General features: G+C 35.3%; 3 protein-coding genes across 4 annotated transcripts; 1 reads left to right on the forward strand and 2 right to left on the reverse strand.

The window, feature by feature from the left end:
• The first annotated feature begins 819 nt into the window (after positions 1 to 819).
• On the forward strand, positions 820 to 3,291 carry LOC106422741 (flavanone 3-dioxygenase 3-like). Of its 2 annotated transcripts, none has more exons than XM_022707504.2 (4): positions 820 to 1,244; positions 1,598 to 1,821; positions 2,240 to 2,555; positions 2,749 to 3,291. In XM_022707504.2, exons 1-4 carry the CDS (start codon positions 999 to 1,001, stop codon positions 3,022 to 3,024), a joined length of 1,062 nt encoding a protein of 353 aa, XP_022563225.2. In that variant the 5' UTR covers positions 820 to 998; the 3' UTR covers positions 3,025 to 3,291. The 2 variants fall into 2 exon arrangements, with proteins under 2 accessions (XP_022563225.2, XP_013718976.2); XM_013863522.3 differs by having other exon boundaries at positions 824 to 1,244; positions 1,574 to 1,821; positions 2,749 to 3,288.
• Positions 3,292 to 4,247: 956 nt separating this feature from the next.
• LOC106422658 (oleosin-B2-like) lies at positions 4,248 to 5,762 on the reverse strand. The gene is made up of 2 exons (XM_013863437.3): positions 5,267 to 5,762; positions 4,248 to 4,870 (listed from the first exon to the last, which is right to left on the reverse strand). The coding sequence occupies exons 1-2, from the start codon at positions 5,539 to 5,541 to the stop codon at positions 4,540 to 4,542; spliced, it is 606 nt and encodes a 201-aa protein (XP_013718891.3). The 5' UTR covers positions 5,542 to 5,762; the 3' UTR covers positions 4,248 to 4,539.
• A 4,000-nt stretch (positions 5,763 to 9,762) lies between these two features.
• On the reverse strand, positions 9,763 to 17,244 carry LOC106377677 (hornerin-like). Its single transcript, XM_048747169.1, has 2 exons — positions 16,738 to 17,244; positions 9,763 to 16,361 (listed from the first exon to the last, which is right to left on the reverse strand). The coding sequence occupies exons 1-2, from the start codon at positions 17,151 to 17,153 to the stop codon at positions 10,016 to 10,018; spliced, it is 6,762 nt and encodes a 2,253-aa protein (XP_048603126.1). The 5' UTR covers positions 17,154 to 17,244; the 3' UTR covers positions 9,763 to 10,015.
• Between the last annotated feature and the right edge of the window lie 7,741 nt (positions 17,245 to 24,985).

Raw genomic sequence — 24,985 nt, forward strand, 5'->3', positions numbered from 1 at the left:
CTAAATTTATATATAAATACACTTAAATCAAACATTAGTTACATGAAAATGGCTATATGTTACATATCAAATTTCTTTTTGTATTCGCTCCTCTATGACATAAAAGATAAGCTGATTTCAACACCATCCTCAGTGTGTTCATAAAATATAGACATATCATAAGACCAAAGCTAAGTGGTGCATATACCAAATTTTTTAAAATTTCTAAATTTATAGAAAACAAAAACGTAAAAAAAATAATAGAAAACTGCTAAAGATACTATTAAACATTAAAATTAAATTTAATACAAAGTAAAAATATTCACATATTAATAATAATTATGAATAATATATTTAAAATTTATAATCCGCGCGTAGCGCGGACAGAGGATCTAGTATATATAGTAGCAAGAGAATGGAAGATATGTTGTTAATAAATATGTCGCTAAGTCATGATTTTTTATTTTATTACATTTTAACAGTTTGAATATACATAAATAGGGGACCCCATAAATACAGTACCAGTACTATTTTGAACTAGGTTTACAAAAATTACACCTTACTGTACTTATAACTATTTCTTTAGACTTTTGTTCAAAACCAACTAATTTTTTAAACGGTCGAAAACCGTAAGACATAAAAAAAATATTTTTTCTATTTTTTTCCAACCGCCTTGATTCATGCTGTTTTGCTGAATAAGAACATCTAGTCTCATTAATATCCCCCCGTCATATATGTACTTGGTCACTCTTATCTATTCCTTACAACCTATGTATGTTCATTATGCTATCGTTGTTCTCATTAACATTTGACAGTTACACATGATCTTGATCATCCCGAAAGCGAACAAAAATAGTTTAGAATTCGACCGTCAAATTTCCATTGCAACTCCGAATGTCATTACTCATTGTTAGACGGTTTAAACCCATATATATAGAAGAATCACTCGCATTTTCATTTTTCAGTTCTCCATATCACAACAGTAAACGATTTCTCAACACTCGTTTCAAACATCAACAATGGAAAATGAGAAAGGTGCGAGTTCAAGTACATTCAAAATGGGCAATTCTGCACAAGAGAGGAGTTTGCCGTATGTGCCTCATTGTTACGCTGTCCCGCCTTCATACGAGCCACGTGATGCGCTCGACTCAAAATCTGAAAGCGTACCCACGATCGATATTTCTCGCTTGAAAGGCAGCGATGATGAGCGTCGAGGGGTTATTCAAGAAATAAGATTGGCATGTCAATCTTTCGGGTTTTTTCAAGTAAGTATTTTATATATAATAAAATAATATATGTAATTTCGTAGAATTTGAGATTAAATCTTTTCCGGAATCTTTTTTTGTCAAAATAATATTTTCCTGTTCTTTATCAGTTATATTGCGCCCATTGGCTATTGGGTAGCTAGCATAGCTTTTGTCATTATATATTCTATTTAAAGCCAAGTTATATATATGAGCCTTTTTTTTGCTTAAATATATATAATAATAGATGAGCTTAGTCGGTCAAAATATCAGCTCTCTTTAGTCATTTTAGTTTCAACACGCAAGTGACGTTACTGTCATGTTTTCTTTGGCTCGCTAAATATTTATAGATAGTGAACCACGGAATTGACCAGAGCATACTGGACGATGCATTGGCGGTTGCGAAAGGTTTCTTCGAGCTGCCGGCGAAAGAGAAAAATAAATTTATGTCGAACGATGTGTATGCACCAGTTAGGTACACTACGAGTCTAAAGGACGGTGTGGACAAGACCCAATTTTGGAGGATATTTCTAAAGCACTATGCACATCCTCTCCATCGTTGGATTCACCTCTGGCCTCAAAACCCACCTGAATACAGGTATTATTATATAATTGCGTACGTATTCATGATATATCATGTTTATTTATACAGTCCATATATGTCAGTATGTCACTGATTAGGTCATTGCATCTATAAAAGTAAAACAATGTAGAGTTCTGCTTTCATGTAGCGGCGCCTTTTGTTCCTTTTCTTGTTGACATAATGGACAGCTTTAGCAAGGTTGATAAAGACCATCAATCTTTTTCTATTTGTTATTTTATTTCATTTATTATTTTTGTTTTTCTAACTATTCATTTTTTTTTCTAAGTAAATTTTTTTTGTTAAAGAATGTTAAATTTCAAATAAAAAAAAACTTTTTACAGAGTTTCACTGCTACATTTCTACATTTCTAAGTAAATTAAATATAATTTCATATGTGTTTGTTTATGTGAATATACACGTTTGCGTATATTAGGGAAAAAATAGGAAAGTTTTGCGAGGAGGTGAGGATTCTATCTCTCGAGATAATGGGAGCAATAACGGAGAGCCTAGGACTAGGAAGAGACTACCTGTCGTCTCGGATGGGCGAAAACGGCATGCAAGTCATGGCCGTTAACTGTTATCCACCGTGTCCGGACCCTAAGACGGCGCTAGGACTGCCGCCACATTCAGACTACAGTTGCATCACCATCCTTCTACAGAACTTGACCGGTCTCGAGATCTTTGATCTGACGGCTCACGATGGCTCGGGCCGCTGGGTTCATGTCCCAGAAGTCAAAGGTGTACTCAAGGTACGTTCCACCTGTTTCGGATAAGATATAAACGGGAAGAAATCACGTTAATTATGTATTAACCGACGTCCCGGTATATGTTTTACACTAGTTTCGGTTTAAACCTAAAACCATATATATTAACCAGACTATATTTATTTATTTTATTGGTTTGTTAATAATTCAACTCTATCTATATCCATTTTTGTTATAGGTCCATATTGGTGACCATGTCGAGGTGCTAAGCAATGGATTATACAAGAGCGTCATTCATAAAGTTACTCTGAACGAAGAGAAGACGAGAATCTCCCTCGCGAGCTTGCATAGCTTGGGTATGGACGATAAGATGAGCGTACCGTGCCAGTTGGTTAACGATGAAAACCCGGTTCGGTATAGAGAGAGCAGTTTTAATGATTTTCTTGGTTTTCTTGTCAAGAATGACATCTCTCAAGGGGATAGGTTCATTGACACTCTTAGAATCAAGGACTGATCGAGTTCTAACACGTGGTCAATGGTTAATGGTGTAAGAGTAATATTTCATCAGCTTTAGTGTATGACCACCTATAATTATAAAGAATTTTCTCCATAAAATAGTACCATTTTGAAACTAGCGACACAAAACTAGGAAAAAAACCTATTTCAACATGAACTTTACCCGTCCACTCAAATAATAACTTCTTTCTTCGCTACCTTTAGTATTCGGATAAACACTCGGAGTACATAGGTGAGAAAGGAGCGCTTTTCTAAGCTCAGCAAGACCGAATGGAATTCAAGTATATGGTGTGTATATTCCTTCCCGAACTTTGTAATAATGCGTATTACATACTGAACTAAATAAAAATTTAAATATACTATATGAACATTAATGCATCGTGCCTTTTCATTACCGAACTTTTAGTAGTGCATATTTCATACTGAACTAAACAAAAATTTAAAAATACTACATGAACTTTTAAAATCGTGCTTCTGTATATATTTATCGTCAAAGGTGTTAATCATCCGTTAATTTATAAAAACGACATTATTTTGGATGAACTCTGTAAAATTAAAAATTAAAAATTAAAAATACTACATGAACTCTCAAAATCGTGCTTATATATATTGACCGTCAAAGGTGTTAGTTATCCATTAGTTTATCAAAACGCGTTATCTTGGATAAATTCTGTAAAGTTAAAATTTATTTTTTGGGAGACTCAAAATCTCACACTGATGGACAAGGATAAAGTAAATATTTGAATAAAAAATAAATAATTTAAACTTATAAAATAATAATTTTAAAAGGTAAATTTAAAAACATAAGTAATTATATATAGATTTATTTGATAAAACTAAAACAATAAAAATTTGATAACATTTATTTGATTAAACTAAAAAATATATATATATATATATAAGTTAATGTTTACACAATTTATACAAGAACATTATTTTGGTTTATAGATGTTATCCAAAATGACGTGGTTTTGATAAATTAACGGATGACTAACACTTTTCGGTATAGAATATGCATTACTAAAAGTTCAGAAATGAAAAGGCAGGCACGATACATTAAAGTTCATATAGTATATTTGAATTTCTGCGTAGTTCAATATGGAATATGCACTACTACAAAGTTCAGAAAGGAATTAGCACTACTGGCAAAGTTCATGTTGAAATAGATATTTTTTCCCACAAAACTAACACATGATACTACACAAAACTATCAACCAACAATTCCAAACCGATTTGTTGATTAATAAAAAGTCGATTTCTTCTTCTCCACAGACTCACGCAAAATCTATTACAAATCGTTACATCTTTTGGAGACAAAATGCAATTACATAGTTTTTTCCATTAACTTTATATCACAGTCTTTTACTTTTATTCAACATTACGTAGGCTTGTTTTCTTTTGTTTCTGAGTCATAAATCATTAATTAATTTTTCTTTTATTTTAATAAATCATTAATTTACACGCAATTAATTTACGTATGCTACAGCATGCTGGAACAGCTCGAACAATGTTTCTACCACGCAGGTGGTGCAGCTCCAGCCGCAGGTGCAGCAGGAGCAGCAGCAGGTGCCGCAGGTGCAGGAGCAGCAGCAGGTGCCGCAGGTGCAGCTTCAGCAACAGGTGCAGCAGGAGCAGCAGCAGGTGCAGCAGCCGCTGGTAATGGGATTGTTCCAGAAAAAGTTCGACTACCCCAAGTCACAGTCCATTTAATTCCACCTCCCGATTTATTATCGAATGTTCCAGTATATGTTTTTCCTAACACCGATCCCTCGAATTGACCTGAATATGTTACCAAATTCAACGGTGTTGGGGATGAAAAAAGCAACGAAGTTCCTCCCGCAGGCCTACCACACCACACACACAGGTTTTGAAGAAAAAGACAAATAATCAGTTAAACTATAAATAGAGGTAATAACAACAATAAAGTGTAACTAGGTCCAAAAGAGGTAGCATATAAAAAGAATCATAGACAAAGGAGAGTAAGTGTGTGTTCAAAAAAAAGATAGAGAGTAAGAGATTAAAACAAGTCAACTAAAATTGTCGAAACGTTTTAGAAAGAGATATTTGGCGAGCTTATCGAGCTCAAAATTGAGAAATCACAAGCTACGATCGCCTAATTATAATGTGTGACTTCTAATTAGTAAATATTTATTAAATCTGACATCCAAAACCTTGGCACGTATATGAATAAAATACGAGCAAAATCTTGAGTGATTTCAAAAGAATTTCTTCAATAGTACTTAATGAGTCTCATGATGAGTCCAATGGCGCTCAGTCCGAGGCTGGTACCGGCCGCAAGCCCGGAGGCTAGGAGAGTAGTGGATATAGTCGCGGGTACGAGAATCGGGCTGAAAATGATGAAAAGCGGTGTGGATACAACTAATGCCACGGCTGAACCAGCGAATGTTAGACCGGAAAAGGCTAAGAAGAATAAGAAGGTCGCGGAAGCAATAACAAGCTTAATAATGTCCAACAATGAGATTAGAAAAGACAACATTTTGAAAAACACGTTCATTTGGATGACTGAGAATGAGATTCGTTTTGAAGGAGTTCTTCACTCATACTTTGAGATCGGATGGTAGTGGTGGGAAGAAATGGATTTTTATGGAGTTGTGTAGTCTACATGCACAATAACGTGAGTAAATAGAGATCTATGTTGCATTATGTCACGCCACATGCCCTTCTTCGTGTGTGCGTGAGGGGAGTTGTCATGTTTTCTAGCCTATTTTCTTTCTTGCTAAAGCTCAAACATTAATTAATTGGACAATGTCTTCTCAAAATATTTTAAAGTCATGTTCAAAAATATTGACAATATATTTAACGAAATAATAATTTAAATTTAGAAGCTAATAAATATATATATATATATATATAACTATATATATATATATATATTTATTTATTTAATGCTTTTGAAATTATAAACAATAAATGTAAATATATTTAAAAACTGAAAAGTTTTAGACCCTAATTTCTATAATTGTTTAAAACAATCCAATCATAAACCAATTTCTCGGTTGTATGTAAACCCCCACCATTCTTTTTATTTTTAAATTCAGATTTTATTCGACCCACTGCACATGTTAAAAATGGTTATGGTGTTGTTGTGTTGCAGTCAATGTCGATGGTTGAAACACAACACACTAAACCAAGTACTTTAGAAGATATCCAAGGAGACATTCTTTACAAAAGTGCGCGACTTACGTTTTGCTATTGTAACCATACCTTTTGATACTGCCACACGAGAGACCATCTTTTTTTTTCAGATGCAGCTTTCCGAACAGATTTGGAGTAATCTAACGAAAAAATTGCTTGGTACTCAGTTCACACACCGTTGGGACAAGGTTTTAGCTCTGTTGCAGGTCAACATTCGAGATAAGACTACAACCTTCTTGTTTGGGTATGTGTTTCAATCTCTGATCCACACTATATGGCAGAAAGAAACGGCACGAGACACAATGAGCCTCCAAAAAAACAGACGACTATCATCACCTTCATTGATTGAGCTACTCTTAATCGGATCGATAATCTTCGCAGAGAGAGACGTGGGAAGCACTACCAGGCCTTTGCAATACGTACGGTGCGGCTCTAGATAAGAGTTTTGTTTCAGTTTCAAGTTAATGATTTTTTTTTTTGGTCATCAGTTAATGATTTCTTTACTTAAGAGTTTTAAAACAACAATGACACAGCTATTATGAAAATGTTTTTTTTTTAATTTGAAATTTAACATTCATTTTGAAAAATGTCTAAAGAGGAAAACATGAGACAAAACAACATTTCGCAGATTTTTTGTTTTCTGAAACACTTTACTAAAATTACTTATTATTAATAAAACATCCTCTTAATAAAATTTGGACAGGTATGAATGAATGTAGCAGAACGGTTGCTTGGCGTAACGATCACGCCGGACTAGGAAGACCCTATCACCACTCTACTGCAGTCGGATCAGAACAGACTGGACACAGTCCTTCTCCGACAAGTGTTTCAGACTTCCATCTATGTTCTATGGAAGGAAAGGAACTTAAGAAGGCATGAGTGTGCTTGCGCTTCAGTGGACATGACAACTCGGGCCATTGGGAAGCTAGTGAAGAATCATATATCTTCCCTTAAGTACGTGGGGAATCATAAACAGGAGGGCCTTCTCAGGCGATGGTTTGATGTTTACCTTTTAAAACATCTCATTCTTTCATTATTTACACTATAGGAACAAAGATCTACCATATTGTAAAATCCTCTATCTTTTTTTGGATCAATAAATTTGAAATTTCCTCAAAAAAAAAAAAATTGGACAGGTAATAACTCGCGATCTAAAAAGAGTGAGAATTTTTATAAAATATTTATTTAGTAACTAATTTTAAATAATTTTTTAAAAATAGCAAAAATATTTAAAATATATTTAATAATTTGATAAAATTAAAACTGTAAAATATTTAATTTTTATCAATTCAAGTATGTTACATATTTATAAAAATTCAAAACTAAAATATTTACTTTTACAAGGTATATAGATTAATTTTAAAAATATTAATATATATATGTGTATTTAAACCAGAAAATATATTAATTGAGATTTTGTACTTATATGATTTTATCATCATTTGTATCTTGTTATAAAAAATCTTACACTATTGATCACAAAATTTTCAGTGTAAAACTTTAGCAGTTTTAGTAGTTTATAGTCATTTTAAAAAATTTAAAATATAACATATACAAAAATATATTTTTATTATACTGCTATTTTTAATTTATTTTCATAATATAATTCTTTTTAAATGATAGAGGGTATACAAATTGCTATTAAATCTTTATTTTGCAAAATCATTAATTGTCATATATATAAATCAATCATATCAAGTAATCCTATAGCTTTATTTAATGAAAAAGGAAAAAAAAATTGTTTTGGTAGATTACTACTTAATTTTATGGATATTTTAATAAGAAACATAATATTTCCTTCATTTCATATTAAGTGTCGTTGTAAAGTAAAAGTTTTGTTACAAAATAAGTATCGTTTTAGAATTTTAACGTAATTTTTTTAACTCTATTTTTCTGTTTATTTTTCTATTAGTTTTGAAATATGGTTACGTGTATATATAGTGCCCTTTTTATATATAAAATATACAAAACTAAATAATTGTTTTAATCTATGTGGACAAATCTAAAACGATACTTAAAATGAAATGGAGGCAAAAAATGCTTAGATGGACCAAATAATAATTACAATTATAGTAATTATTCTAGTTATTTAAATATATTTTCTAAGGATTATAAGAACCACACATATAAAACTAATTGCCAACAACCACACATGTAAATTAAGGTTTTAACAGTAACAACTTATTAAGCGATACAGAACAAATGAAGTAAATAGTCCGGTCTAATTTAAATGCGGTTTTTTAAAAAAGTTGCATAATGAAATTTTTATAAACTAGGCAATACATAATAGTATGGTGCACTTATAGTTATTATAATATATAAACTTGTAAAACTTAAATTTTATAAAATAGATTTTTGAATTTTAAATTAAAATATTCAATTATTTTAAACTAAATCACACTTAAAATGAAGCTTCTTCCTTTATATGTGGTTTATAAAATTTGTGCACAATTTGGTTTCACACCTGGTTTTTGTTTAATTACTTTTATAAATAGTAAAACGTAAAAATTATGTATAAATGTTGAATAAAAAATGGTGTGCATGTTGAAATGCCAATTCTACAGAAAACATCAAACATAAAAAGATCTAATTCTAGAGGAAAATGTGAAAAGAACAAGACATTTGACTATTCTCATTTCCTGTCGCGGATTCTGAATATTGTTTGCAGATAAACTTAGTCAACCACTTTTAAAGATCAAATATTTGAGTTTATTTTGACATTAGATTTCAAGATATTTTATCAGCATGAGCTACTTGAATAGTTTGTTTTTAATATATTATTAACTATTGTTTTGCTAGAACTCTAGTTATGTTTTAAGGGTTTTGCCTTATCAAAGTCATACTAAAACAGTTTGATTTGATTAAATGATTACATGTTGCAATTCATTCTAGAGAGAATGCATAAGCAGAATTCCTTGAAAATATTTAACAAAAATATTTCATGTTTGTAAAATATAATAGAAAAATTATAAGGGATTTTAAATGAAAATTTCTTTAAAAAATCAAGAGATACTTATCTCCTACAAAATAATTAAATACTTAAAATATATTTATATAAAAAATTACAATTAATATTTTTTGAATAACATTTAATTTTTTAAAAATCAATAAAATAACATAATAATATTATCAACTATTAATTTCTGGATATTCTAGATAAACTCGATAACATATTGTTGTAATCGGGGTCCAGCCGTGGACTGAATCTCATAAAATTGGTACATCATACATCAAATAATATTATAAGTTTGGATATCATCAACTTCAAAATTTATTATGGTTTAATTATTACTTCTCATCATATTATTTTGTATGTGTTTGGACTCGAAAATGTCTTCGGCATAAATTTATTTTACTTAGATGACAATATATGAGATGCCAGATTTGCTAATATTCAATCTTTTGAATAAACTAAATGTTTACATATTATACTAAATCATAGACAATATTATATCACAATAAGCAGTCATAACATTTCATATAAACAAAAATTATTTTAAAAAGACTTACTAATAATTATTATAAATTTGTCTTGAACTAATGCATAATATATTCTAAACTATATGGATATCTCGACTAATTTTTTTTTTATAAATTTATATTTACTCTTGTCTACATTCATTTTGATATATTTTTTATAGTTAATTGAACTTTTTCATTGTGTTAACTTCCACCATATGGTAAATCTCTATCCATCGACGAATCACAATGACAACCAAATTTATTTCTAGTATTTGGATTTAATTTTATCTATTATTTATTTGTATCTATGTGTTCATTCTTATGTCTGAGTGAACTTTTTCTACCTGATGAACTTCCATTATAGGTGAATTTCAATCACTGAATGAACGCATAGATGATTCTCCATATGATCTGCTTTCATTTTTGGATGAGCTTCTACTCATTGATGAACCATTTTGACTTTCAAACTGTTTTTCAATCTTAGATTTTCTTTCGTGTCTGAATTTTTTTTTAACCGTGAATTTACCTTTACTTCTAGGTGAAGTTCCACCACTAAATGAATTGTCTCTGCTTGGTGAATTCGTACTCATCGGTGAACTTTCACCATCAAATGAACTTCCATTTTTATCTTGAAATTTATTTTTAATCTTGGATTTAATTTTTTCTTTGAATTTTCTTTCACCCATATCTTTATCTTTATCTTTGCGTGAACTTTCACCGACCGATGAATTTCCACCATCTGGAGAACCTCCACTCATTGGTGAATTTCCTTTATTAGATGAATCATCATATGCTTTTCCACTTGATTTATCTTCATTGGATGAACCTCCATCAATTGATGAACCACTATTACCACTGAACTTACTTTTAGTTTTAGATTTGCTTTTATCTTTGGGGCTTTCCTTATCCATGTTTTTATTTATATCTTTAGGAGAACTTGTACTGCTAGATACATTGTTACTGCTAGGTGAACTTTCACCTTTTGGTGAACCGCCACTTATAGGTAAGCCTTCACCATCTGATGAAACATCATGTGCTTTTCCATCTGATTTTCTTTTATTTTTGGATGAACTTTTATTCTTTGATGAACCACTTATAGATTTATCGAGGATTTTGTTTTTACCTTTGTGTTTACCTCCATCCTTGGGTGAATTTATACCGCTAGAAGAATTTTCATAGCCAGCTGAACTACTACCGCTTGGTGAACTTTTACCATCGGATGAACCGCTCTTATCTTTCAATTTATTTTTAATCTTAGATTTAAGTTTATTTAAGATAGTGCTTTTACCCTTAGGTTTAACTCTATCTTTGGGTGAATTTTCACCGCTAGATGAATTTTCATGGCCAGGTGAACTGCCCCCGCTAGGTGAACCTCCACTCATCGGTGAGCTTCCACCATCGGATGAACCGCTCTTAGCTTTCAATTTACTTTTAATCTTTGATTTAACTTTATCTAAGATAGTGTTTTTACTCTTGGGTTTACCTCCATCCTTGGGTGAACTTGCACCGCTAGATGAATTTTCTTGGCCAGGTGAACTGCCACCGCTAGGTGAACTGCCATCGCTAGGTGAACCTCCACTCATCGGTGAGCTTCCACCACTAGATGGACTACTATTTCCTTTCAATTTACTTTTAATCTTGGATTTAATTTTATCTACAATAGTGCTTTTACCCTTGTCTTTACCTTTATTTTTGGGTGAACTCGCACCGCTCGATGAATTTTCACTGACAGGTGAACTTCCACCGCTTGGTGAAGTTTCACTTATTTGTGAGCTTCCGCCACCGGATGAACTATTCTTACCTTTTAGTTTACTTTTAATCTTTGATTTAACTTTATCTATGATACTTTTCTTACCCTTGTGTTTACTTACGTCCTTAGTTGAACTTGCACTGCTCGATGAATTTCCACTACCAGGTGAATTTTCATCGCTTGGTGAACTTCCACCACCAGATGAACCACTCTTATCTTTTAGTTTACTTTTAATTTTGGATTTTACTTTATCAAGAATAGTGCTTTTACCCATGTGTTTACTTTCATTTTTGGGTGTACTTCCACCGCTAGGTGAACTTCCACTGCTAGCTGAACTTTCACCGCTTGGTGAACTTTCACCATCAGATGAACCGTTTTTACCTTTCAATTTACTTTTAATCTTTGACTTAACTTTATCTAAGATAGTGCTTTTACCCTTAGGTTTACCTCCATTCTTGGGTGAACTTTCACCGCTAGATGAATTTCCATGGCCAGGTGCACTGCCACCGCTAGGTGAACCTCCACTCATCGGTGAACCTCCACCATCAGATGAACTGCTCTTACCTTTCAATTTACTTTTAATCTTTGATTTAACTTTATCTAAGATAGTGCTTTTACCCTTGGTTTTACCTCCATTCTTGGGTGAACTTTCACCGCTAGATGAATTTCCATGGCCAGGTGCACTACCACCGCTAGGTGAACCTCCACTCATCGGTGAGCTTCCACCATCGGATGAACCGCTCTTACCTTTCAATTTACTTTTAATCTTTGATTTAAATTTATCTAAGATAGTGCTTTTACCCTTAGGTTTACCTCCATCCTTGGGTGAATTTGCACCGCTAGATGAATTTTCTTGGCCAGGTGAACTACCACCGCTTGGTGAACCTCCACTCATTGGTGAGCTCCCACCACTAGATTGACCACTCTTTCGTTTCAATTTACTTTTAATCTTGGATTTAAGTTTGTCTACAATAGTGCTTTTACCCTTGTGTTTTCCTGCATTTTTAGGTGAACTTGCACCGCTTGATGAATTTCCACTAACAGGTGAATTTTCACCGCTTGGTGATCCTTCACTCATTTGTGAGTTTCCGCCACCGGATGAACTATTCTTACCTTTTAGTTTACCTTTAATCTTTGATTTAACCTTATCTATGATACTTTTTTTAACCTTGTGTTTACTTGCGTCCTTAGGTGACCTTGCACTGCTCGATGAATTTCCACTACCAGGTGAATTTCCACTGCTTGGTGAACTTCTACCACCAGATGAACCACTCTTATCTTTTAGTTTACTTTTAATCTTGGATTTTAGTTTATCAAGAATAGTGCTTTTACCCTTGTGTTTACTTTTATTTTTGGGTATACTTCCACCGCCAGGTGAACTTCCACTGCTAGCTGAACTTCCACCGCTTGGTGAACTTTCACTCATTGCTGAGCTTCCACCATCGGATGAACCGCTCTTACCTTTCAATTTACTTTTAATCTTTGATTTAACTTTATCTAAGATAGTGCTTTTACCCTTGGTTTTACCTCCATTCTTGGGCGAACTTTCACCGCTAGATGAATTTCCATGGCCAGGTGAAGTGCCACTGCTAGATGAACCTCCACTCATCGGTGAGCTTCCACCATCGGATGAACCACTCTTAGCTTTCAATTTACTTTTAATCTTTGATTTAACTTTATCTAAAATAGTGTTTTTACTCTTCGGTTTACCTCCATCATTGGGTGAACTTGCACTGCTAGATGAATTTTCTTGGCCAGGTGAACTGCCACCGCTAGGTGAACCTCCACTCATCGATGAGCTTCCACCACTAGATGGACTACTATTTCCTTTCAATTTACTTTTAATCTTGGATTTAATTTTATCTACAATAGTTCTTTTAACCTTGTCTTTACCTTTATTTTTGGGTGAACTCGCACCGCTCGATGAATTTCTACTGACAGGTGAACTTCCACCGCTTGGTGAAGTTTCACTTATTTGTGAGCTTCCGCCACCGGATGAATTATTCTTACCTTTTAGTTTACTTTTAATCTTTGATTTAACTTTATCTATGATACTTTTCTTACCCTTGTGTTTACTTACGTCCTTAGTTGAACTTGCACTGCTTGATGAATTTCCACTACCATGTGAATTTTCATCGCTTGGTGAACTTCCACCACCAGATGAACCACTCTTATTTTTTAGTTTACTTTTAATTTTAGATTTTACTTTATCAAGAATAGTGCTTTTACCCTTGTGTTTACTTTCATTTTTGGGTGTACTTCCACCGCTAGGTGAACTTCCACTGCTAGCTGAACTTTCACCGCTTGGTGAACTTTTACCATCAGATGAACCGTTTTTACCTTTCAATTTACTTTTAATCTTTGACTTAACTTTATCTAAGATAGTGCTTTTACCCTTAGGTTTACGTCCATTCTTGGGTGAACTTTCACCGCTAGATGAATTTCCATGGCCAGGTGCACTGCCACCGCTAGGTGAACCTCCACTCATCGGTGAACCTCCACCATCGGATGAACTGCTCTTACCTTTCAATTTACTTTTAATCTTTGATTTAACTTTATCTAAGATAGTACTTTTACCCTTGGTTTTACCTCCATTCTTGGGTGAACTTTCACCGCTAGATGAATTTCCATGGCCAGGTGCACTACCACCGCTAGGTGAACCTCCACTCATCGGTGAGCTTACACCATCGGATGAACCGCTCTTACCTTTCAATTTACTTTTAATCTTTGATTTAACTTTATCTAAGATAGTGCTTTTACCCTTGGGTTTAGCTCCATTCTTGGGTGAATTTGCAACGCTAGATGAATTTTCTTGGCCAGGTGAACTACCACCGCTTGGTGAACCTCCACTCATTGGTGAGCTTCCACCACTAGATGGACCACTCTTTCCTTTCAATTTACTTTTAATCTTGGATTTAATTTTATCTACAATAGTGCTTTTATCCTTGTGTTTTCCTGCATTTTTGGGTGAACTTGCACCGCTTGATGAATTTCCACCGCTTGGTGAACCTTCACTCATTTGTGAGTTTCCACCACCGGATGAACTATTCTTACCTTTTATTTTACCTTTAATCTTTGATTTAACCTTGTCTATGATATTTTTTTTACCCTTGTGTTTACTTACATCCTTAGGTGAACTTGCACTGCTCGGTGAATTTCCACTACCAGGTGAATTTCCGCCGCTTGGTGAACTTCCACCACCAGATGAACCACTCTTATCTTTTAGTTTACTTTTAATCTTGGATTTTAATTTATCAAGAATAGTATTTTTACCCTTGTGTTTACTTTCATTTTTAGGTGTATTTCCACCGCTAGGTGAACTTTCACTGCTAGCTGAACTTCTACCGCTTGGCGAACTTTCACTCATTGGTGAGCTTCCACCATCGTATGAACCGCTCTTACCTTTTAATTTACTTTTAATCTTTGATTTTACTTTATCTAAGATAGTGCTTTTACCCTTGATTTTACCTCCATTCTTGGGCGAATTTTCACCGCTAGATGAATTTCCATGGCCAGGTGAACTACCACTGTTAGGTGAACCTCCACTCATCGGTGAGCTTCCACCATCGGATGAACCGCTCTTACCTTTCAATTTACTTTTAATCTTTGATTTAACTTTATCTAAAATAGTGCTTTTACTCTTGGGTTTACCTGAATCCTTGGGTGAACTTGCACCGCTAGAAGAATTTTCTTGGCCAGGTGAACTGCTACCGCTTGGTGAACCTCCACTCTTCGATGAGCTTCCACCACTAGATGGACTATTCTTTCCTTTCAATTTACTTTTAATCTTGGACTTAAGTTTATCTACAATAGTGCTTTTACCCTTGTGTTTATTTTTATTTTTGGGTGAACTCGCACCGCTCGATAAATTTCCACTGACAGGTGAACTTTCACCGCTTGGTGAACTTTCACTCATTTGTGAGCTTCCGCCACCGGATGAACTATTCTTACCTTTTAGTTTACTTTTAATCTTTGATTTAACTTTATCTATAATACTTTTTTTACCTCCATCCTTGGGTGAACTTCCACCGCTAGATAAATTTTCTTGGCCAGGTAAACTGCCACCGCTTGGTGAACCTCGACTCATTGATGAGCTTCCACCACTAGGTGGACCACTCTTTCCTTTCAATTTACTTTTAATCTTGGATTTAAGTTTATCTACAATAGTGCTTTTATTCTTATGTTTTCCTGTATTTTTGGGTGAATTTGCACTGTTCGATGAATTTCCACTAACTGGTGTATTTATACCGCTTGGTGAACCTTCGCTCCTTTGTGAGCCTCCGCCACCGGATGAACTATTCTTACCATTTAGTTTACTTTTAATCTTTGATTTAACTTTATCTATGATATTTTTTTTACCATTGTGTTTACTTACGTCTTTAGGTGAACTTGTATTGCTCGATGAATTTCCACTACCAGGTGAAATTTCCCCGCTTGGTGAACTTTCACCACCAGATGAACCAATTTTATTTTTTAGTTTACTTTTAGTTTTAGATTTTACTTTAGTATTTTTACCCTTGTGTTTACTTTCATTTTTGGGTGTTTTTTTTTCGCCAGGTGAATTTCCACCTCTAGATGAACTTCCAGCGCTTGATGAACTTTCACTCATTGGTGGATTTTTACCCGCATGTTTACTTTCATTTTTCGGTAAACTTTCACATGTACATGAATTTTCACGATTAGGTGAAATTTTATTTACTGGCGATTTTTGACCATCAGATGAATTGCCATGTGATTTTTCAGTTGATTTAATTCTATTCATAGACGAATCTTCTTTTACTGATGAACTGTTTTTCCCTTTCAATATGCTTTTAATTTTAGATTTAATTATTTTTTTCAATATATCTTTAACCAAGTGTTTACCTTTACTTCTTGATGAACTAGATCCGGTCCTTGATGAACTAGATCTGGTCGGTGGAGCTCCTCGTGGAGGTGGATTATGCTCGGGCTTTACTCCCATCCTATGCCTACATCACACAAATAAGTATACATTTACACGTATACATAAGATATTAATCAAGAAAACAACTTTGTACATGTATTCTTATCAATTACGTGACAAATATTTCCAAAGGCAGAAAGAAAGTTCTGACGAAAGACACGTAATAAGTTAAAATTTCTTAAGAAGTAAAACAGCTATGAGAACAATAAGAATGAGGTGTAACTGATTTGTATAACTTTAAGAAGAAGAAAAATGTTGAAGTAGCATGTAAACAGAAACTTTGAAAAAAAAGAGAATTACAGAAGGAAAAGCTATATTTTCTTTTATAAGCACGTATGTGAATAATATATAAGCATAATTCTCGAGTCCATATGTCAATTCAATATTTTGATTATATTTACTTGGTGAGCCATATAATGAGAGCCACGGACGTCACTGCGAAGGCGACACCTGTGCCGAGAGTAGTGGCTATAGTGGCAGCAGGTACCAGAACCGGACTGAATATGATGAGAAGCGGTGCGGATACGGCTAATGCCACGGCTAAACCGGCGAGTATTATCCCGGCGAAGCCTATAAAGATCACGGAGGCAACGGGAGCAGCAACCACCTTGATAACCTCCAAGAGTGGGGTGAGAAACGCGAACACATTGCAACGGAAGCAATTTTCCGCTCTCTGTGATGGAGTTTGAACTAATTCGTTTTGATGTTCTTCTTCCCTCATGTGTTTCTGATTGGATGGTTGCTGTTTGGTGATGGGAAGGGAGGGGGATTTTATGAAGGAGTTGTGTAGTCTATAACGTGCAAGGTACACATGCATGCTCCATGCAAAACGATTGGAGTATGTGGAGATCTACGTTACGTCACGTCACATTTGTTTCCTTTTCATGTTTTTGGGATTTTTTTTCTTTCTTGTAAGATCGTAATTGTTTCTTCGAGTACGTTGTGTATGAAATAACAAAGCGCGAAGAAAGTTTTTTTTATATGTCATATGAACTGATCTAATTACTTGATTGAAAGATTATATTTATGGTGGACATGGATCCGATGAAATCAATATGTCTAAGCTGGGAAACAAACTTAAAGTGTTGGGAATATTTGGGATCGTTCAGAGACTATGAAAATATGTATCGGAAGTCGAGTCATGTGCAGTGAATGAGTTAGACGGTAATTATAACTAAACAGGGTTTGTTAACTACATGGTCTTTCTCTGAAAAAAAAAACTACATGGTAAGAGTATTGATATCTTTTGTTCGAAGGTTGTCAAGAATAAAACTGATGCAAGATCAAGATCAAAATGAAAATTTGATGTTTATATGTGCATTCTAGGCGTAGTAAAGTAGATTATTTCTATGAAAAAAATCCAAGAATATATATTGGTTACTGTAAATCGTACATAATATCAGGTTCATTTAAATAGCTAGGTTTGAGTTTTTAAAAGGGTTATGGTAGAGACAACAATTTCTATGTAGCAAGATTCAACATATCACATAGTGACACAACAATATCAATGTGTTTTAGTGGTTGCCGGGATAGAGTGAGTTTTTACGAAGTTATGAGATCGTACACGGTAGGGTACTCATCATGCTTATTGCTTCCATGCAATACTGGTGAGTAAATAGAGATCTAGTTTTTTTTTTTTTTGTCGGTAATTGAGATCTACGTTACGCCATGTTTGCTTCTTCTTAGTTATCTTTTTGGGGTTGTCATGTATCTGAGGGCTTTTTTCTCTTTCTTGTAAGAGCGCTTGAGATGTTTAAGAAAACCTAAGTCATGAATCAAGATTGATAGTTGTCAACATTTGCCATCATGGGAGAAATACTTATTGTGTAGCACTCGAGAGCTACCTTCTCTAACAATTCGATCACTTCCAACCATTTTGAAACAACTCATATCTTCACAAACTTTTACATATTACGGGCCACTCTTCTGAAAACTCCCCTTTAGTTCTTGCATAAATTTCCTATATAATAGTGTAAACAATGTGTATTGCAATAAACAACTGCAGTGAGATTTTATGAAGATAATGTCGTCTATGTGCGAGGCACATGCTAACTATTAGGAGTCATGTTAAGATAATGACATATTTCCATTATTCCTTTAGGATAATTACCATATGTTTTCCTATGTTGATGCGTATATATACGATGTAACGTTTAACCTAAGTCAATAAGAAAGTCGAGTTTACATTATTCTACATGGTATCAGAGCAGAAAATTTTCTGAGCCCTAAGTTGAGTTTTGTGAAGAAAGTGTCGGGTTTCAAGACCGGAGCCCTTGTTTGTGTGTTGGTCCTTGTGTGAGAACCAGCAGTTATGGTAGAAGGAGATGACTCTGAAAGAGGAGAGATCTCCGAGGTCAAAGGTGTTGAGGCCGCAACACCTTACTCTTTGTACGCCTCGGACAATCCGGGAGCGATGATAACGTCAGTGACGTTGACTGGAGAAAATTACAGTGAATGGTCTAGTGAGATGACCAATGCTTTGCGAGCAAAGCGCAAGATAGGTTTCATCGATGGTTCTATTCTCAAGCCGTCACCAAACGATTCCAAGCTAGAGCTTTGGCTCTCTGTCAACTCCATGATCGTGGGTTGGATCAGAACGTCTATAGAACCTCGTGTGAGGTCCACGGTAACGTTTGTGCAGGACTCGCACAAACTTTGGGAGAGTTTACGCAAGAGGTTCTCGGTTGGTAACAAAGTTCGTGTGCACCATCTGAAGGAACAGCTTGCTTCATGTCGTCAAGAAGGAAAGTCTGTGATAGATTTTTTTGGCCGGTTGTCCAAATTGTGGGAAGAACTCGACATGTACCAACCACTTCCCAACTGTACTTGTTCCGCAGCTACAGACATCGAGAAGACCAGAGAAGCAGAGAAGATGCATCAATTTGTAATGGGACTAGATGAAAGCAGGTTTGGAGCTATCTGTCAAACAATCATCTCGTCTGATCTCGACATGGATATAGGAGAAATCTATGCGAAAGTAGTTCGAGAAGAGCAGCGCTTGAACTCAGCTAAAGATCGTGAGACACAACAAACTGCTGTGGGCTTTGTGGCTAAAACAGAGACTGATCAAACAAGCTTGCGACCAGTTAACGGGAGAAAAGTTCCTCAGTGCACACACTGTGGCCGTAGAGGTCATGAGAAATCAGGTTGCTGGCAACTAATTGGATTCCCTGATTGGTGGGAAGAACGTCCACCGAACAGAGGAAGTGAAGGAGGAAACAGAGGAGGATCTCGCAATAACAGAGGCCGCGGCTCATCCAGTGCTGATCGGCCAAAGAACTCGGGTCCTCGAGCAAACGCTGCGCACGCAACAACATCAAACTCGTCCTCATTCCCAGAATTTTCAGAAGAACAGTGGAAAGCATTGTCTCAGATGATCAATGAAAGGACTCGTACACCCTCCGACAAGCTCAATGGTAAGATCAGACACGGTGACTTAATCCTAGACACGGGCGCGTCTCATCACATGACAGGAGATCGCTCGTGGCTTGAGAACATTTCTAGTATATCACCGTGTCCGGTTGGCTTCGCAGATGGAAACAAAACCTATGCGACACACGTTGGCATGTTAACATTAACGGATCGCATTACTCTTGAGAATGTTTTATTTGTGCCCAATCTCAATTGCTCACTGATCTCGGTCTCAAAACTGTTGAAGCAAACAAACTGCTTTGCGTTACTAACTGATACGTTGTGTGTATTACAGGACCGTTTTACGAGGACTCTGATTGGAGCTGGTAAAGAGCGAGATGGGGTATATTACTTTCAGGACGTCATGGCTGCAAGAGTTCAATGCATAACTAATCAAGCTGTTCGATTGGTAGATCAGTTACGTTGGCACCAGAGGCTAGGACATCCATCGTTTTCAGCTTTATCTTCTTTACCTTTTGATTTTTCGAATAAACAAGCTTCCCCTAGTCCCTGCGACACTTGTTTTAGGGCGAAGCAAACAAGAGAAATTTTTCCTGATAGTTTCAATAAAACAACTGAGAGTTTTGCTATGATTCATTGCGATGTTTGGGGACCTTATAGAATTAAGTCCTCTACTGGAGCTGTTTATTTTCTCACCATAGTAGATGATTACTCACGAGCCGTCTGGACGTATCTCCTGCTCGAAAAATCAGAAGTCAAAACAGTACTTCAGAATTTCTTGAAGATGGCCGAAAAACAGTTTGGAAAATCTGTCAAAATTGTCAGGTCCGACAATGGAACAGAGTTTACTTGTCTAGCACGATATTTCAGAGAGAATGGTGTCATACATCAGACCTCGTGTGTTGGAACACCTCAGCAAAATGGACGTGTCGAAAGGAAGCACAGACATATTCTGAATGTATCGCGCTCGTTGCTATTTCAAGCTGGATTACCAGTTAAGTTTTGGGGTGAAGCGGTCATGACTGCAGCACATGTTATCAATCGAACTCCGACGAAAGTTCTTCAAAACCGGTCTCCATACGAGTTGTTACACGGGAACAAACCTCTATACGACAAGCTGCGAGTCTTCGGTAGCCTATGCTACACACACCTTCGCTCTAGAGATAAAGATAAATTTGGTCCTCGCAGTCGGCGTTGCATTTTTGTCGGGTATCCATTCGCACAAAAAGGCTGGAAAGTCTTCGATCTTGACAAAGAAGAGTTCTTGATCAGCCGTGATGTCGTGTTTCATGAAGATGAGTTCCCTTTTATCACTGTCTCGAAGAACTCTATGGAACACAAATCACCTATGAGTCCTGCAGTTGAATCACCAGACGATGATTGGGAGCTAGAACCAATCATTGGTTCCAACGACAGGGGGAGTTCTGATGTTGCCGCTCCTGCAGTTGAATCACCAGTAGCTGACAATAATGAGACCTCTACTACAGTGCCTACTCCAGTCTTGTCTTCCGCTGACACTCAAGTCTCAGTCCCTGATCTTATGGCTTCGGAAGATCATTCTGAAACCATTTACCCTGTCCCTGTTGTCACAGACCCAGTTGTTACAGACAATCAGTCTGAACCCATTGCTCAGCCACAGACTACTCCAGAACAGCTTGGTCGTGGTCAGCGAGCTAAAGCACCTCCAGCCAAACTAAAGGACTACATCGCTTACACTACCGTCTGTCTTCGAAATACCCCACTCGCTCAACAAAGTACCGCTCTGCAGTCCTCGGAAACAGTCTCAGGTAAAACACCGTATCCTTTAGTAGAATATCTCACTGATGTTCGTTTTTCTCCGTCGCATCAAGCTTTTGTTGCAGCAGTCACTGCGGGTGATGAACCCAAACGATTTGCTGTTGCCATGAAAGACAAAGTTTGGCGTGATGCAGTCACCAATGAAGTCGTCGCCCTTGAGGATCAAGAGACATGGGATATTACCGATCTTCCTCCAGGAAAAGTTGCTATTGGATGTCAATGGATTTTTAAAATCAAATATAATGCAGATGGAACAGTTGAGAGACACAAAGCACGACTTGTTGTTTTAGGTAACAAACAAATCGAAGGCGAAGATTTTAAAGAAACATTCGCACCAGTGGTTAAGATGACCACGGTTCGCAGCCTTCTCCGTATTGTTGCAGCTAAGAAATGGGAAATTCATCAAATGGATGTTCACAACGCTTTTCTTCATGGAGATCTTGAAGAAGAAGTGTATATGAAGCTTCCGCCAGGGTTCACTAACTCTGATCCGAACAAAGTGTGTCGTCTACGCAAGTCACTGTATGGTCTTCGTCAAGCACCTCGCTGCTGGTTTGCAAAGTTGTCTCAGGCACTCATCAAGTTCGGTTTTACACAATCCTACTCCGACTATTCTTTGTTCTCCTATACCAAAGATGACTGTGAGATCAAAGTATTAGTCTATGTTGACGATCTTGTCATAGCAAGTAATGATCTTCCAAGATTAATCAAGTTCAAAGCTTACTTAAGCCAATGCTTTCGTATGAAGGATTTGGGAAAGTTGAAATATTTTCTAGGAATTGAAGTTGCTCGGTCAGAAGATGGAATTTTTTTGTCACAGCGCAAGTATATTCTTGACATTGTGGCCGAAACAGGACTACTGGGTTGCAAGCCTGCACTCACGCCTATGGAACAAAACCACCAGCTCGCCGCTGCTGATGGACCGTTGTTTGCTGACCCAAGTCAGTATCGTCGGTTAGTTGGGAGACTGGTTTACTTATCCATCTCTAGACCTGAGTTATGTTACTCGATTCACTTGCTGTCCCAGTTTATGCAGAAACCGCTTCAAGCACATTGGGACGCAGCTTTACGAGTTGTTCGCTTTCTTAAAGGATCACCTGATCAGGGTATTCTTCTTCGCGCCGATGCCAACCTAGAGTTATCTGTTTATTGTGACGCAGACTGGTCTTCTTGTCCTACTTCTCGCCGGTCTTTAAGCTCCTGCGTAGTAATGCTTGGTGGATCACCAATCTCATGGAAAACCAAGAAGCAAGATACAGTTTCACACTCATCAGCAGAGGCCGAATATCGTTCAATGGCATCTGCTAATCGCGAGCTCAAATGGATCGTGCCACTTCTCACAGACCTCGGTGTCACAGTACCTCAACCGGTTCCTTTCTACTGTGACAGTCAAGCCGCGATTCACATAGCGTCCAATCCAGTTTTTCATGAAAGAACTAAACATATAGAGCGTGATTGTCACAGTGTACGTGACGCAGTTAAAGCTGGACTCATCTCTATGCGTCATGTTCGAACTAAGGATCAACTAGCTGATATCTTAACCAAAGCCTTGGGACGTCCACAGTTTGAGTTCCTATTGTCCAAGTTGGGAGTTCAAACTTTACACTCTCCAACTTGAGGGGGAGTATTAGGAGTCATGTTAAGATAATGACATATTTCCATTATTCCTTTAGGATAATTACCATATGTTTTCCTATGTTGATGCGTATATATACGATGTAACGTTTAACCTAAGTCAATAAGAAAGTCGAGTTTACATTATTCTACACTAACCCTTGAAAACAACATGTTTTTTTTTTGAGAAAGGGCTTTGAAAACAACATGTTCAGAGGATATTTGCTCCTTCAGATAGAACATTTTCAGTGGCCCGAAGAGAAAGAACAATCTTGTTTGATCTTGTGGACATGCATATATCCATGCGAAACGGTGCGATTGAATGTTAAGGTCAACATAACGTCAGTAACTCTCTTTTTTGTTGGTTTGGTTTCCTAAATTATGAGGGATAAAATACTCCACAATGGGAAACTTAAGAGAACCTTAACTAATGTATAAGCTAGCACCATTTCTTTTATTGCCAATTAATTTTTATTTAGAAATTCATAAAAGACTCAAATTTAATATGATATCAAAGGCCATCTGATGTTAGGTCACCGGTAGATGTTATTCTCACAATTGTCACACTTGAACGTAAAAGTTGGTATCTATAATAATAAATAAAAGTTCTATTTGAAAAACTAATAGATTAATATTAAAAGGATTACGACGAATCTATCGACAATTGGTTTAAAATTAAAAGTCCATGATAAATATAAATTTAATATGGCATCGTAGTTAACCATCTCGACCGGATATCATATCCTAAATTCTTAGTTTTTTTTATCATTAGCCATTACCTCAAAAATGTATTAAAGATAAAGTATTTCACATCTACAAATTAAGAAAAAAAAAATTAAGTAATATATAAAGCATTATGGTCAATTTTGGCCAACTGATTTTAAGTTAAAAGTAGAGAAAAAGATTAGGATAACACTAAACCAAGTTTTTGTTCCCAAAGTAGCACTCAAGGCTCAAAGTCACAAAAATAGGTTTCATTAAAGAGGTAAATATACACTTATACCCATTGGGTTAATTAATCCAAATCTTAGGGTTTAGAGTTAAGGGGTGGGGTTTTGAAATTAGGGTTTAAAATTTTATAAAAAAAAAATAATAAAATAAAAAATAAAAATTTTTAAAACAGTTTCAAAAAGTATTTTTAAATTATAAAAAGAAAATTTGAAAAAAAAATAAAAAAAAATTCAAAAAAAAAATTTCAAAAAAGAAATTATAAAAATTTCGAATCTGAAAACATGTAATCTGAAACTATAAAAGAAAGTTTTTTTTTTATTTTTTTTTATTTTTATTTTATTTATTTTTATTTGTTTATTTAATTTTAAACCAAAGGTATTAGAGATATTTTATCCTTTAATGAATGTCAATAAACTTTAAAAGGTGCTGTTATTGACAATTGCCCTTGAAAGTATGATAAACTCAAATTTAAGATAAATGTCGACAAAGTCGTTGATTTTAGTGGGGCACAGATATTAGTGTATCTTCCATCTGTTCTTTGAGGCCAATAGATTGTCTCATTAGATAACACTAGTTTCGTGTCCGCGCTACGCGCGGATTACATCTTTACAATTAAAATTTTATTTTAATTATTTTGTAACATGATATGTTTGAATTTGTTTTAGAAATATATATATTTTAGTATTTTTATTTTGTGATTAATTTAACTATATATATTACAGAAATAAATTAATTTGGAATAGTTTGTTGCATAAATTTTAGTAAACTTTTATGTAGGCCATGTTTTTAATTTTTGAATTCTTCTTATGAAAATGGTTATGAATAATGTATTCAAAATATTTTCTTTGATATTTATGTAGTACTTTAAATAAAAGCAAACATATAATCTGATGATAAAACAAAAAATTAAAAAGA

This window comes from Brassica napus, chromosome A2 (genome assembly GCF_020379485.1).
Source record: "Brassica napus cultivar Da-Ae chromosome A2, Da-Ae, whole genome shotgun sequence".
NCBI lineage: Eukaryota > Viridiplantae > Streptophyta > Magnoliopsida > Brassicales > Brassicaceae > Brassica > Brassica napus.

What these genes read in the sequence shown, in the direction of transcription:
- LOC106422658 (XM_013863437.3), bottom strand. Translation starts at nt 5,541, where the DNA reads ATGAACGTGTTTTTCAAAATGTTGTCTTTTCTAATCTCATTGTTGGAC. An exon ending in CTCATCATGAGACTCATTAA is followed by an intron (nt 4,871 to 5,266) that starts GTACTATTGAAG and finishes GTGGTGTGGTAG; the next exon opens with GCCTGCGGGAGGAACTTCGT.
- LOC106377677 (XM_048747169.1), bottom strand. Translation starts at nt 17,153, where the DNA reads ATGCATGTGTACCTTGCACGTTATAGACTACACAACTCCTTCATAAAA. An exon ending in CTCATTATATGGCTCACCAA is followed by an intron (nt 16,362 to 16,737) that starts GTAAATATAATC and finishes TGTGTGATGTAG; the next exon opens with GCATAGGATGGGAGTAAAGC.
- LOC106422741 (XM_013863522.3), top strand. Translation starts at nt 999, where the DNA reads ATGGAAAATGAGAAAGGTGCGAGTTCAAGTACATTCAAAATGGGCAAT. An exon ending in AATCTTTCGGGTTTTTTCAA is followed by an intron (nt 1,245 to 1,573) that starts GTAAGTATTTTA and finishes AAATATTTATAG; the next exon opens with ATAGTGAACCACGGAATTGA. An exon ending in CAAAACCCACCTGAATACAG is followed by an intron (nt 1,822 to 2,239) that starts GTATTATTATAT and finishes TGCGTATATTAG; the next exon opens with GGAAAAAATAGGAAAGTTTT.